General features: G+C 41.4%; 1 protein-coding gene across 1 annotated transcript in view; it reads left to right on the top strand.

The window, feature by feature from the left end:
- The first annotated feature begins 417 nt into the window (after positions 1–417).
- The window catches only part of LOC137547425 (glutamate receptor ionotropic, delta-2-like), a 411,282-nt gene continuing 395,834 nt past the window's right edge, over positions 418–15,865 (top strand). Inside the window, exon 1 of the mRNA XM_068271008.1 lies at positions 418–1,250. Within this exon, the coding sequence (XP_068127109.1) occupies positions 1,151–1,250 (100 nt within the window). The 5' untranslated portion in view covers positions 418–1,150. The remainder of the gene's footprint in view (positions 1,251–15,865) is intronic.

The following is a 15,865-nucleotide window of genomic DNA, read 5'->3' as shown; positions in this document are numbered from 1 at the left end:
TGTCTTCGGTTTCTAGAATGCTTCCTGCATAGCCTCTTCCATCCTCTGTCTTCTGTTCTAAGCATGTTTCCTGCATAGATAGCCTCTTCCATCCTCTGTCTTCTATTTCCAGAATGCACCCTGCATTCTCTCTTCCATCCTCTGTCTTCTATTTCCAGAATGCACCATGCATAGCCTCATCCATCCTCTGTCTTCAAAGGCCAAGTGAGAACTTGGGAGCTGTGTCTTTTTTCCCCTTGTATTGCAGATAGGGCTAGGGAGGGAGGAGCTAGATGCCTCTCCAGCTCTCAGTTTCTGCCTCTCTCCCTGGCTTTGATGGTACTCTTATCTCCTCTCTGTATTTCCCTGCTTCTCCTAGGTGATTCATTTCTAGGCAACGTGCTGGCTGCCTGTCTGCTGCTGCTGTTCTGAGATCTGGGAGCGTTCTGTTATCCAGCACTGCTCTGCTCCCCATCAGACAACCTGCTCCTATCGAGGCATCTAAACTGCACTCTCAACCTGTTTGAGGATCAGCCTTCACTTCATCTGGATGCTATCAGGATTCCCTCATTATCCCAGTGCCTGTCCTAGTGGAAGCTGAAAATACATGCAGCAGCTCTTTACTTTTCCAGCTGGGTGCTGCTGATGTATTCCCAAGCACATTTGTCACACACCGCTCAATAGAAGATGCATGAAGCCAGGGCTTTTTGCAGCCAGTACTTGTGCGTGTGTATGCCTGGGTTATTTGCTCCCTTGTAATCTTAAAAAAGGGGTTATACTGTGAGCTAGATCTGCACTAGGATCCTGAAGGATTACTGTCATTTCCTGCAGTTTGTCTGCTCTAGTATATGCGGCTCTATGGAGGATTTTCTGCGGTGCATATGAAATCATTGTGATGCTCAGCTTTGGATGCCTGCTGGATATTACATTCACACTCCGAGGATCGAGTCTTGTGCTTTTGGGTTTTGCATCAAGGAAGTGAATTTTCTATCTTTGGTCGACAGACCTTCCCCTCCCCGTCGATCCGTCCTGGTTGATCCCCCCCAAATGCTTCCATATTTTACCTTACAGCCACACAGGGATTAAACTCTTCAGAGATCTGTCCAACTCTCCACACTGTTCCCAGACTTCTCATGAAGATCTGATTTGTGGTCAGCAGTCAGAGAAGAAGATGGACATTTTGCATGCCGCGGTCTATCTGTCCGTCTTCTGGACTGTATCTTGGGACGGTACTAGGGCAGACTCCAGATCAGATTCAATCATCCACATCGGTAAGATCCCCCACATCATTTATATTCTCATGCCGTATTGCCTTGCAGTAACTCTGAACATGCTGTGTGTGTGATGTGATCCCTGTGTCATTTTCAATGCATTGTGAGTGTAATGTTGCAATAATCCCATCCACATAGTTCTAGATTGAAGTGTGTTGCATCCATCATACTTGCTAGCAATTGATACCCACTCTATGTATTATGCTCGTATGTATTACCAGCAAAAAGAGAATCTGGAAATCATACAGGTGTTTCTGACAGATTTATAGTGTGCTTAAAAAGCCATGCCTTATGTAGATGGCTTATGTAGCTTTATAGTAAATGCCCATTTGGCCTGGTGCTTTTTGGAAGGCAGTGTATGAGTGGTGTAGTGCCTCCTACAAGTCTACAAACTGTCAGGTTGAATTTGAAGAGTTGATTTGGTGACAGGTGTGACTGTGCTCGGGGAATCTGCTGCCCTTCACATCATGGCATGCAGCACTGTACAGGCAAGCACTGAGGCTAAAGGGATGCTCACAAAAGGCTGCATTCATGTGCCTGGGCTGCAGTGTTCAGTCTTTGTGGGACACAAATGCTTGCAGACAGAAAGGGAGGAAAAAAAAATAGCGAAGCAATAGATGTGTGCGGATTTCCTCTTAGAGGAACCGGTGAGCGGCCAAAAGCTTGTTGTGGGCCCCACCTATTGGCAGCAAGGATGCAATGAAGTGAGTTTTTATTTTTTTTCTGGGAACAATTATATCTTCTAGCTGGAAGTATTTATCCTTACTTGTGTTTCTGACCCATTCAAACCTGTTTTTTTGTACAACCATCGCTCTGCTGAGTACAGATCATTTTCTGTATATTCGTGCTGTTTCCATTAGGAGGTAGTAACTGTAAGTGAAATGTGTGGCTGTAAGGCAATGTGGAGGATAAATGGCACAGTTTCCAGTATGCCAGCACAGGCTGGCAGTTGATCTAAAATCTGAACACGCAGGGCCCCTTAGGAAAGCAGTAATGCAAATACATAAGAATTCTCCTCCTCCCTTTTGCTGTTGGATCATGATTAGTTTTTTTGGGTGCTTTACCAAGCTCTGAATCGATTTGAGTGACTCAAAGAGGGAACTAGAGAAGGAACTAGCAGCAGAAAAGTCAGTCTAAAACACTCATGTCAAGACTTGTAATCACACTATTTGTAATGTATAGCTAAACAGAGGTATGAGAGCAGAATACAACTTCTGATTACTGCAATCATTATGATTATGAATTTATATGGTGTTGACATCTTCTGCAGTGTTTTACAGAGTACATAGTCATTTCACTGACAGTCCTCAGAGGAGCTCACAGTCTAATCCCTAACATAGGCATGGTCTTAAGTTCTACACTATTATTATTATTAGTATTATGTTACTGTTTATATAGCACTAACATTTTCTGCAGCACTTTACAGAGTGAATAGTCATGTCCCTGACTGTCCTCAGAGGAGCTCACAATCTAATCCCTACCATAGTCATAGTCTAATGTTCTACCATACTATTATGTATTTATACAGCAGTGACATATTCTGCAGCACTTTACAGAATAAATAGTCATGTCACTGACTGTCCTCAGAGGAGCTCACACTCTAATCCCTACCTTAGTCATAGTCTAATGTTCTACCTATTATTATGTATTTATATAGCACTGACATATTCTGCAGCACTTTACAGAGTAAATAGTAATGTCACTGACTTTCCTCAGAGGAGCTCACAATCTAATCCTTGTCATAATTATAGTGTAATGTCCTACCACATTAATATTATGCCTTTATATAGCAGCACTGACATCTTCTGCAGTACTTTACAGAGTACATAGTTATGTCATTGTCTCTTAGAGGAACACACAATCTAATCCCTACTATAGTCATAGTCTTATGTCCCTATTATAGAAGACAGAATTTGGCTAGAACCTATTAACTTATCTGTATGTTTTGGTAGCACATTATTAACAAATAATGCTTATCCCTTGGTCTCGATACTGAGAAAACAGGCTGTGATATTTTATTTGATACATTTTGATGTGTAGGAGTAATAAAACAGGAATGTAAAGTTTAACCATAGCTAAACAGGAGGCTTATTGTAAAACACAGCATACTTGATGATGTGTTGATCATTGCAACTTGTTACAGATCAGCTTACAAGGAGGAAGTTGTTAACTTACAAATATGCAGGCAAGATTGTCTCCATTTCTGTGGGAGTTTATAAGGTTATTACTAACCGATACATAGCCCACTCTCCACCACTAACATTTTAATGAATTGTGGCTCTAACTGGAAAAAAAGAAAGAAAGCAGGGGTCAAGGGTATGCCAGGATTTATGAACTTTCCCTGAATTGTAATGGGATTTGATTTTCAGACAAGGAAATAAATGAGAGAAGCAGGACAAGACATTTTTTTAGTAGATGAATTGCTTATTATATAATCTGATATATAGCATAATTCTCTCTGTACAACGTCAAGGTCCTTGGTTGTCCTTTTTTTTTATTCATTCCCTAACTCAATAAGCCTCAAATGGGAATCATGCAGTTGCATGTTGCTTGTCTACTCTGCCATTACTGCTGGATCCAAACATGCATGAATCTTCGGCTTGTTACAACAGCCTAGCAAGCAGCTAACACAGTAACCCACTTTTATATTTGCTGCATGTGACCATGCATGATTCTTTTTTCAGTGTGAAACAATGAAGATGCTTCTGGGACAATTAATTTAACTTCCATTACAATAAGTGCATTTGACAAGGGGATTCGCTCTTTTATAGAAGGCTTTATGTTGCCATGAAACTGGCGAATTGATAATTGTTAGACATAGCGTGTAATCATTTATAATTACTGTGCTGTCATAGGATAGCTTCAGAAGTAGTGAACTGAAAGCATCTGATAAAAAATTGCAGTAGCAGAGTTATAAAAGTGATTAGATTTCAACAAAGCTGATAGGACTTAGAATAAATCGTGGATTTAGCAGATTTCATTACTGATAAAGTGTACAATTTGTGCAATTGAGGCTATGTTATTTTTATTGATATGTTTGATAGATGCCTCTTATACATTACAGAATGGAGTTGAGATGGGCTTATTGAGTACAGAATTGAAAAGACAGCTTACTGTGGTGAGATCAATGAAGGGGGATTCTCATTGGTTGCTGTGTGTGACAGCACTTTGCACATTATCATAGCACTGCAATGACCTAGCGAATAAGCATAATAACGCAGGAACAATGTCATGCACATTCTATTACAGTAGTGCTTCAGTGCTACTTTGATGCTTAGATTCTTCCTCTCATGCAGCCTAGGCAATGCAATGCAACAAACCACTGCTAGCAATCCTAGTATAAAACACACTTCCCATCGGTACACTTGATATTCTTGAGCATTCCAGCTAAATTCTAATGCTGTAAAAAGAAAATCACTGTCTCCTAGCAAGGGAGATGCTTTGGTGAACATTGTGCTAATAAGGTCAGTTTAAAGGGACAATGACCTGAGTGAAAAACATTGATTCAAGTCTATGAGAGGTCAATTAATGATGGTTGAGGTGAGGGTATGGCAGAAGGAGATCACTGGTTCTCACTCCAGATACCCAAATACAAGGTTTTTAGGCATAATCCCCCTCTGGGGATGATGATTTTATCTGATGTGTTTATATATTAGGCAATGATCGTGTCCTAAGAGCAGTAAGTGTGTGGCATAGACTGAATGAAGAAAAACATTTCTTTATTGAGTTCAAACAGTAGAAAAAACAAAACAAAAACAGAAACACTATCCTGTTTATTGGGAGGTCCTGGTGAGCTAAGAGCTGGTGAAAATGTGGGCTAATAAACTTCAAGGCGGGTGTGGGACTCTTATTCCAAACAACAATCACGTAGCATCCCTGGATCATCATTTTACTGTTTGTTATTGGATATGTAGGATATTGTTGCATACTTTTATGAATAGCATACCTGGATCATCATTTTTCAGTTTTGTTAATAGATATGTAGGATGTTGTTGCATACTTTTATGAAAGCAACTATTCTGTGTTTATAGTCAGGGGCGTTGCTAGCCCCAAAGATCAGTGGTACATGCCCTGGATCTTTTCTGGGGTGACCCTAATGTCCCCCAGGCAGAGTCAGCTGTGGTGTCTCAATGGTGGGCATGCTGGGAGCTGTGGTGCATCAATCGGGGTATGCTGGTTGATGTGGCACCTCGTTGTGGGCATTTTGGTTGCTGTGGTGCTATGCTGGGTGCTGTGATGCCTTTATGGGGGCATGCAGGGAGCTGTGGTTCTTCTATGGGGGCATGCTGGGAGTTGTGGTGCCTCAGTGGGAGGCCCATGGGAGCATGGGAGGGGGTCCACTCGAAGGTCAGGGAATGCTATGGGGGAACTGCCAGACAACCTGGCGGGAGGCCAGCCCGGCCGCTCATCAGAAAGCCAGACCAGCCAGCCAGCCCAGAAGCCAGGTAACTATGCCTAGTAATGCTTAGGTGACACTGCCTATGTATGTGGTATGCTGCATTTTTTTTTTGTATTAATGGAGAGGAGGGGGGCTTCATCCAACATTTTGATGGGCAGGCCTACTTAGACCGCTGTTAAGTTCATGTGCAAACAATATGATGTATAATGTGCGTTCTTGTATGCTAAAAGTTTCATTATGCAAACATCAATAAAATACTTTGAAACTAAGTTCATGTAAATTTGGCTCCACCCATGACCACACCCACATTCTGGTGCGTGGCCACACCCACTTTCCGGGCTGAAGTGCCCAAAAGTGCCCCTGATCTCTTAGGATCCTAGCAACGCCCCTGTTTATAGTTATCTAGTATACAACTAGTATCAGTCATAAGACTGACTGGTGGTCAGGGGTCTGGTGGAGTGGTCCCATACTCCATCAGATTTTTACATAAACGTGTCACAACTGTATGGATTGGTCAGTGAATGCACTGCATATGCAATTGTATTGGCATGTACACATTTATCCTAGTACACTTCCTACAGGGTGTTTCCGGACGGCAATTGCTATAAAGATAACGTACTCATTCTAATGTACAGAGTGTGTAAACCATTACCCCCTTGTTATAGTGTGGACGTTATGCAGTGTACATAGTGTGAACTTAGCATAATTATATTTATTTCAGGATGTTTAGAGGAGCCTTAAAGTAAACCTGAGACAATGTAAGGAGAGAAATTATGATACTTACCTTGACAGAGGGAAACCCCTGGATCCTCAAGAGGCTTCCCCCATCTCCACCCCGTTCACCATTCCAGATCTGGGCCCCCAAAGCTCATGGCCCCGGTGCCATACAAGGACAAGCGAGGGTGCGCTGTGTAGGCGCAGACCAGCTTGCACATGCACAGTAGCATGGATGGAACCATCACTTAGGGTTTGTGTGAAAGGTTCCCTTAGCTTGCTTGTGAGGGCAATGATGGGTGTGCTCAGCCATGGACTGTTGTGATCTCAGTGGCCCACCAGTATGCTTGATTGTGACAGGGAGCTTTAAAGCAAACCTCTGAAATCCATAGATGTCAAATGTATATACTTACCTTTGTGTCCTCCAAAAGCTCTCCAAGAGGATCCTTCAAAGACTTCCCACATCCTCCTCCTGACCACCAAACTAGCACTGGGACCCTCAGAAATTCACGGTGTGATAATAGGTTAACACCTCCTATAGACACTTACAAGCTCCTTGGGGTAAGTCAGCTGCTCTGTCAATAAGTGACAAAGCTACAGAGTCATAAGTCCCAATGGGAATTTGCAGCACTTGCAGCAGTAAAGATCTAATGCCACAAGTGAGGAATACACTAGGTGGGCCCTCTGGCTTTTGTCCCCAGTGCATCTGTAATCTTTGCATTCCCTATCACGGTGTCAACAATTGTAAACACTTCTAACATTGTCGAACCCAATTTCCCATTTTTCAAAATTAAAACATTTTCCTGGCATTAGACTCTCAAGTAAATCTCACCATAAAGCTAAATCTATAAGCACCAAACTTTCTTCATCCAGTACCTTCCTATTAGGAACTGAGGCATACATAAATAAAAATCAAAGCTTCAGAAGCTATTATAATAGGTATTTGGACACCGGAGGTCCCACAAACTCAGGTGCCAACGGTGTACTCTATGGATACGTGAAGACCCTAGGTATACTTTTCAGTTACCTCATCACTTTATCACTATCATAATACACACAGGTTTACTTTAAAGTGTAATTTCAGTCACCTTTTCCAGCTTAAAATCCAAAAGCATATTGTTGAAATAACATCTTCTAGATACACTCTTTCTTCAGGTAGGATATTATGCTGTTTGAATCTGATTCTTGCTTAAAGACAGAGACAAATTTTTTTTAGATGACCTCAAACTGTGTTATTTCCTGTGAGTTAGTTTTCATAATTACCATCTGAATACTGCTGACTATAGTCTTATAACGTAAGATCAATGTTGCCCAGTTGGGATCAGTACCGATCTCTCTGGTGACATCGTAGAGCCGAGGTTGACAGGCGCGTCACTAGCCTACAAGCTAGCACTGCGGCCTGTTCTGTTGCTATGCATGAATGGTGGGGGCTGCCCTCAGCTGAATTTCATCTGGTGTGAATAAGGAGCTTAAAGAGAACCTGAGGTGAGAAGAATATGGAACCTAACATGTTTATTCCCTTTTAAATAATCCAAATTACCTGGCTGTCCTGCTGATCCTCTGTCACTAATACTTTAAGACATAGACCCTGAACAAGCATGCAGATCAGGTGTCAGAAAGATCAGCAGCACTGCCAGGCAAATGGTATTGTTTAAAAGGAATTAGATATGGCAGTTTCCTTGGATCTCACCCTTCTTTTTTTTTTTAGGCGCCGTTCACACTGCACGCATTTCCAGCCGCGTTTTGGAAACGCGTGCAGGTGGCCGACACGCACAACATCAGACATTGCATAGAGTGCAATGTCTGATGTTCACACTGCATGCGTTCCAGAGCTGTGCGGTCCGGGAACGCATGCTGCACGCATTTTTTGTAAAAATGCGTGGCTGTCCCATTCACTTTTCAGTGTTGGGATCAGCCACGCAATGCACACAAACGCGGATGGCGTGCGTTCGCATGCGTTGCGTTCCGCATGCGTGGCCATCCGCGTTTGTGATGTGAACGGAGCCTTAAAGCTGCATGTCAGTTTTGTTGTGTTTTTTAATATGGCTGATTTAGTTAGTGATCAGTTCACTGGGAAGAAGGGTGTGAAACTTGGGGACACTGGGGAGGTTTAGTGGTGATCATGCAGAGGAGATTCCCTGAGCTCTCCTAAAACCACATAACAAGGAAGTCATTTTGGGTCACAAGTAAAGAAACAGAGACACATGTAATGTGATGTTCCCCAAATATGGAATGTTGACCTTATTGCAGTGTGGAAAATCTTTAGGAAACTGTCTGCAACCCAATAACTTATTAATGTATAAAATTAGTCCCTTTTAGATTCAGCTAACTTTCTTTTTTTCTTTTTTTTTTTTTTACAAATATCTGTAATTTATATGTTTTCTGCCCCTTATTAGTGCTTATAACAGGCTAAAAGATGACCACTATGCGTACAAACAAGAAGAGGCAACGAAATGTGTGGCACTCTGACCACATCCAATAGCTTGAATCTTATGTCACAGTTTCTGATGTGCTCCGTAAATAGTGGAAGGCAGACATTGGGCCAGTGTAAATCAAAGAAGCAGAATTGGTCACTGAGGCTAGTTTCACACTGTAAACTGGCGGCAGCGATGCGGTGCGTCACTTCCGCTGCACCACATAGCACTGCCAGAAACAGGCCTTTAGGAAATACTGTGTTACTATGCAGTGTTCCCCATCTGGCATTGGGCCGAGCAGTAATTGACACGCGCGTCCGGTCGGTTCCTGCTTCGGAGTATGCGGAAGTGCACAGAAGCGTATTGTAAAAATGCGCTTCCACGCATGTGCCGCAACGTTGCTACGGTAATTTTTTTAAATCCCTGCATCCCCATAGACTAACTTGACTTCCGGCCTGACGCAGATCGCTGCGAATCACTGCAGAAGATGCGCCTTAATGTAGTTCTGGACCTGTGTCTGGGATGCGACAAAAATGGCACTTGCGTCATGCCATAACGGGGCAGTATGAAAGTCTCCATAGACTTTCATTGCCCAGTGGTGGGGTGTGGTAAAAATACTGCACTGCTCCAGTGTGAAAGGGTCCTCAAGGTGACGTTATGTGGGTTTATTGAATCAGATTCCAGCATACACTATTACAGCAATTGCAGCCATGTGAAGGGAGCGGAGCATGAGGTCCACTCACCTTCCTTACACCCTCAGAGTTATGCTCACATTGGCTGATTAGCAGTCAAGACTAAGGCCTCAATTCACTAAGATCATGCTGGAGATAATAAGGCAAGAGAAAACTTACCTCCACTAGTAAGAGAGTTATCTTATCTCTTCATTCCTTACGTTACCTCTTCTGTAGTTAATTTACCTCCTCTATAGTTAATTTACCTCCTCTGTAGTTATTTTTACACGCAGTTAATGAACAGCCTGTCTTTAACTCTGGAGTTATTTTAAGGATTAAAGAGTTAACTTAAAGACAGAAGAGTTAACTTTAGGTTTGCCTGAGGTAAAATGTTTCCTGAATACTACATGCCTTATCACCATGGTAACAACTCTAGAAGAGTTATTAAAGACAGGAGATAAGCTTAGTGAATTGAGGCCTAAGTGTGGAGCTGGAGTAATGTTATCTATATATGAGTTGATATCCACCAGATCTGGCAAGCAGTTGATCACTATCAAATCAGAAATCTTTGTGCTGGTCAGTCCCAATCAGATTTTAGTATAAATCTGATTAACTTTGGATGGGTATAAAGTGCAGTAAAATTGGATGGATTTAAAGTGCAGTCAACCATAGATGATCAATGAAACTCAAATACATCTGACTTGCATTAAAATTTCATGCAAAATTGTATGCAGCTTGAGATTAAACCATGTTGATTGCTCCAATTTTTAAGTTGCATATCGAGTGCATGAAATCAGAATGCAAGCCCACATTGTCTGCATCTCATTAACCATCTCTACATGCTTGATGCAGTACAAAGCTACAGTATGTGTTTTTTGGTCCTCTGCTGCTCCCCCAATTAAAGCCCCTATACATTACACGATTTCAGCATTAATAATCAAAATCTAAATGATCAAATCTATGCTGCAACATGGCCAGCTGAAATCCATCAAAACGATTCATCTGGTGAGCTGGCATGATCTTGCTTTAAAGGGCTCTGTCAGGTGTGTAGCGGTGTTCAATTTCCCAATGTCTGACATATGTAATGTTTACCCCTGGCTCATAGTGAGTGTAAAAGTGGTGCTTAAGCTCACCAGTACACGTTCGCGCTCGTCCTGTGTCTTCTCTACATTGCCGCCAGGTGCCTGTACTATGTGACATGACGGAATGCATGAGGTCATGCACATGCCACAAAGTCAAAGGGTACAGGCACACCAGCAGCAATGGAGAGAAAACACAGGATGAGCATGGCTGCGGACAGTTGAGCTAAGCACACTCATCAGGAACCTGGGGGAAGGGGGTACACATTACATGGGAAAGACCTGGGGGGATCCAGCAGCAGAGACTGCTGCACAGAGTTCCAATAGATTTCATGCTGAAATCTATTGAAAATCTGTGTACAGTACACTGGCAGCAATAGATCAGATTTGATCAGAGTAAGATTTAGATAGTCAAATCTACTGGCCATCTGCAAGTGTATGGTATCTACTCTTCCCTTAAAGCGGAATATAACCCTGCATTTCAACTTTGCTCTAAAACATTATTTACAGTATATTATATGCAACCAGCATTTTTTTTTTACTAGACCAGCATTGGAAGGGTTACACAGGGCTTTAAAGTCCCTAGAGATTTCTGCAACCGAATCCGAACTTGAGTTAGATACTTTTTGTTTACAAATATGTGTTTATTATGACTCATCTCTCTCACTGAGAAGGAGCTTGGAGGACAGCCAAAGAGATGTATCTATTGATAAACAGTTACACACTAACTAAATAGAATGTAACCATCTGAATGTCTGCACGGAACTTAAAACCTCTGTGTTTAACCCTTCCAATGCTGGTCTAGTAAAAAAAAAAATGCTTTTTGCATATAATATGCTGTAAATAATGTTTTAGAGCAAAGTTGAAATGCAGGGTTATATTCCGCTTTAAACAAGTACCACTGTTCCTGGATACAGAAGATGAACTGTCTGTAGTCATTCAAAAGTTTATCAAAATTTGACATGTTGGAGTCAGTAGATCACTGACATATTCAGTCATAATAATCAAATTGGCCTAGAACATTGCCATGTGTATGGTTAGCTTAGGCTAAACAACAGATAGATTGTCAGCTCCTGTTGTGGCCTAATCCTTACTTCTCAGGAGAGCCTCTGCAACCTAAGGAAGGACAGAGCCCGAATCATGCAGTGTGCTGACATTGCTATTATATGTGAACGCAAGTTCCAGCCTGTGGAGTGCCTTCTTCTATGTATTACTATGGTTACCTTAGGGACACTTCCCAACAGCAGCTCAAAACTTACCTGTATGTTTGAAAGACTGGGCTCATGCTACATGTCTACTATTTTTGTGGGAAAAAAATGTATCCAGGCATTATTATCTTTCAAAGATATGCAGGCTATGGGTTACATGCCAACATTTTTGAAAGCTTCTATATACTTTGCTTAAAATAACTGAAAAAATAAGCTGCAGCAATGCAACAGCAAATACAGTGAGCTATTAATTAACCAATTAACTCTCAAAATAAAGGTAAACAGTTTTAAGTTTATTGATCTTTAGTCTTCAATTTGTAAATGCATAAAATGTGGCTGAAATAATACTTTGGTGAAGATTAGTTAAGTTTATTTTTAATTACAAATTTCTTCTTTCTCCTTCGTAGTGGTCATTGTGATTTGAGAATTACACTAGGCCTCTGTGTTTGCGAGGAGTGGGGGGGATGGGGTGACGAGAAACACAATACATTGATAGAGTAATTTCATCAGACGCACATTACTTGATTGCTTTGTAGTTCTTAATGATCTGTATGCTGTATAGAGAGCAGGGAGGCCGTGAGTAGAATGGAAATGATCCAGGACTTTTCAGAGACCATTCAAAAACATGCTCTAATTTATGAAGCTCGGAAGCTGAAAAAATCTCAGATTAGCTAAAATGCCTGCCTTTCTTCTGAAATATCAGTGTTCCTACTGCATTTACCCGTACAACGGATGTATGTGGAAGGATTTAATTAAGTAGGGATTTGATGGCATTTTAAGTCGTCTTCGTTTGTATTGTTTACTTACACATGCTATAGAGCAAATATCTCAGTATTCAGCAATAGTCCTAATTTATAGACAGGCAATTATAAATTCTATTAGTGCTTTAATAAGGTGGTAGAATATCATGCCATAAATTACTTTTGTTAATTGCATAGAAGAATGCAGAAGAAGCTGATTTTTTTTAAATAAAAAGAATTCAAAGATCACGCGATACCCACAGGAGCCAGTTTAATTACCTCATCTGCACTATATGTCTGCTGTGATTTATTTAATAGTTGTTGGCAGTGGAAAGTAGTGCAGCTATGAGCCAGATATAGTCCACAGGACAGGCAACTGTCTGGGCCCTCACCTTCACATCACGCTGTGTCACGCAATGGTTGTAATCAGAATACAGTATGCTCCTGTTATTATACACGTGTTCACTTATGTGACTGCATCATCCCATTTCTTCCATTGTGTCTGCATCATCCCATTTCTTCCATTGTGTCTACATCAGCCTACTTCTTCTGATGTGTCTGCATCATCCTATTTCTTCCAATGTGACTGCATCATCCCATTTCTTCCAATGTGTCTGCATCATCCTATTTCTTCCAATGTGTCTGCATCATCCCATTTCTTCCAATGTTACTGCATTTTTCTATTTCTTCCAGTGTGACTGCATTATCCCATTTCTTCCAATGTGACTACATCATTCTGCTTCTTCCAATGTGCCTGCATCATCCCATTTCTCCCAGTCTGATGGCATCATCCTACTACTTCTGATGTCACTGCATCATCCTATATCTTCCAATGTTATTGCATCATCCCATTCCATCCAATGTGATTGCATTGTCCCATTTCTTCCAATGTGACTACATCATTCAGCTTCTTCCAATGTGCCTGCATCATCCCATTTCTCCCAGTCTGATGGCATCATCCTACTTCTTCTGATGTCACTGCATCATCCTATATCTTCCAATGTTATTGCATCATCCCATTTCTTCCAATGAGACTGTGTTGCCCTATTTCCTCCAATGTGATTGCACCATCCTATTTCTTCCAATGTTACTGCTGCACCCCATTCCATCCAATGTGATTGCATTGTCCCATTTCTTCCAATGTGATTGCATCATCCTATTTCTTTCTGTATGCCTGTGTCATCCTATTTCTTCTGGTGTTACTACATCATTCTATTCCTTCCAGTGTTACTGCATTAGCCAGTCTCTGCCAGTGTGTCTGCATCATCCCATTTCTTCCAATTTTCAGCATCATCCCATTTCTTCCAATGTGTCTGCATCATCCTATTTCTTACAGTTTGTATTATCCTATTGCTTCCAATGTGTCTACAAAATCCTACAGTAGTGTTGTTGTCTGAATGTAACACCACGTGGTTCAGAACCTAACACACATTCAGCACCATTTCAACATGGAACAGGACGGATTGCATTCATTTAACTCTGATACTCTGATACTTCCCTCTTCCACATTGGTAGGACAAAGATTTAAATGAATGCACCCGGTTCCACTGTTCCGCGCTGAAATGGTTCTGAATGTGTGTTCAGGTTCTGAACCACCAACACTATTCTACAGTATTTCTTCCATTGTGACTGCATCATCCTATTTCTTCCATTGTGACTGCATCATCCTATTTCTTCCAAAGTGGCTGCATCATCCTAATAGATGCCAGTGTAAAATATCGGTATTCTGGTGCCAAGGCAGTGTGTGGTGAGTGGTCTGTAGTTTCCTATACAAGTTGAGGATTTGCATCAATAGATTGATGATTGCTTGTTTTGCTACTTTGGGGATTATTGTTTTTGCTTTTGATATTGTCTGTGCACTTATTTACTAGATTGTAGGTACTGGTCATACTTACAGACTACTATCTGACCTCACATAACCTGGAAGTCAGTTTTTGAAATTGAAGCAGTTGCTTAGAGCAGATGGTCAGAAATACTGGTTTCATTCAGCAGCTGAAATCTGATTGTTTGGCCTCAGCAACTGCATCACTTCTGTTTGTTTTCTTTACACCTGTCTTAATGAATCAGCCCTGTGTGTCATGTCCTTCATACAGTTCATATTTAACATAATAATAACACTAGCTGTCCTTTACATGTCGCCTCTTTTGGAATCTATGTGTCCCTCAACTTTAACAAGATTCCCAGTCCCTGCACTGGCAACACAGCCCCACAGCATGATGGAACCACCACCATATTTTACTGTAGGTAGCAGGTGTTTTTCTTGAAATGCTGTGTTGTTTTTCCTCCATGCATAACACCCCTTGTTATGCCCAAATAACTCAATTTTAGTTTCTCCAGTCCACACTCCACAGCACCTTATTCGAAAATGAAGCTGGCTTTTCCAAATGTGCTTTAGCATACCTCAAGCGGCTCTGTTTGTGCTGTGGGCGGAGAAAAGGCCTCCTCTGCATCACTCTTGCTTACAGCATCTCCTTGTGTAAAGTGCGCCGAATAGTTGAACGATGCACAGTGACTCCATCTGTGGCAAGATGATGTTGTAGGTCTTTGGTGCTGGTCTGTGGGTTGACTCTGACTGTTTTCACCAATCAACACTTCTGTTTAACCGAGATTTTTCTTGGTCTGCCACTTCGAGCCTTAACTTGAAACTGAGCCTGTGGTCTTCCATTCCCTCAAACTGTGGAAACAGACAGCTGAAATCTCTGAGACAGCTTTCTGTATCCTTCCCCTAAACCATGATGGTGAACAATCTTTGTCTTCTGGTCATTTGAGAGTTGTTTTGAGACCCCCATGTTGCTACTCTTCAGAGAAAATTAAAAGAGGAGGGTAACTTACAACTGACCTCCTTAAATACTCTTTCTCATAATTGGATTCACCTGTGTATGTAGGTCAGGGGTAACTGAGCTTACCAAGCAAATTTGAGTTCCAATAATTACTTCCTAGGCCTCTTTCACAGTGCGACATTAAATGCGCACATTAGAAAATGTTTCAACGCAGACTAACACACAGCAATACTAAGTCTGTGCGACATTCACAGTGCACATGTTGCCTTTGTGTGTAACGTGTAGCGTTATTAAAAAGTGATGCATGCTGTGCATTTAGCAATGAATCTGCTGTGTTATTTGTGTTGCACATGCTCAGTAATGTTTTTTTTGTTATGTAACGCATGCACCGTTTTCGTTCCATCGTAAATACACGTGTTTTGTGTTTATTTTGTTATTGCGCATGCTCCAGTTGTTTTTTTTTATATTTTTGGGGGGATTTTTGTTTATTTGTAGTATCTGAAGTAATCACTTTTATAACGTGAATCTTAATTTTAATTTATAGTCATCACTTTGCGTCGAAAACGGCGCACCAAGAGACGCATAAAGAAAGACGTCATAACACTTAACG

Source organism: Hyperolius riggenbachi, chromosome 1, assembly GCF_040937935.1.
Source record: "Hyperolius riggenbachi isolate aHypRig1 chromosome 1, aHypRig1.pri, whole genome shotgun sequence".
Lineage (NCBI taxonomy): Eukaryota > Metazoa > Chordata > Amphibia > Anura > Hyperoliidae > Hyperolius > Hyperolius riggenbachi.
This window is presented reverse-complemented; position numbering and strand designations above follow the sequence as displayed.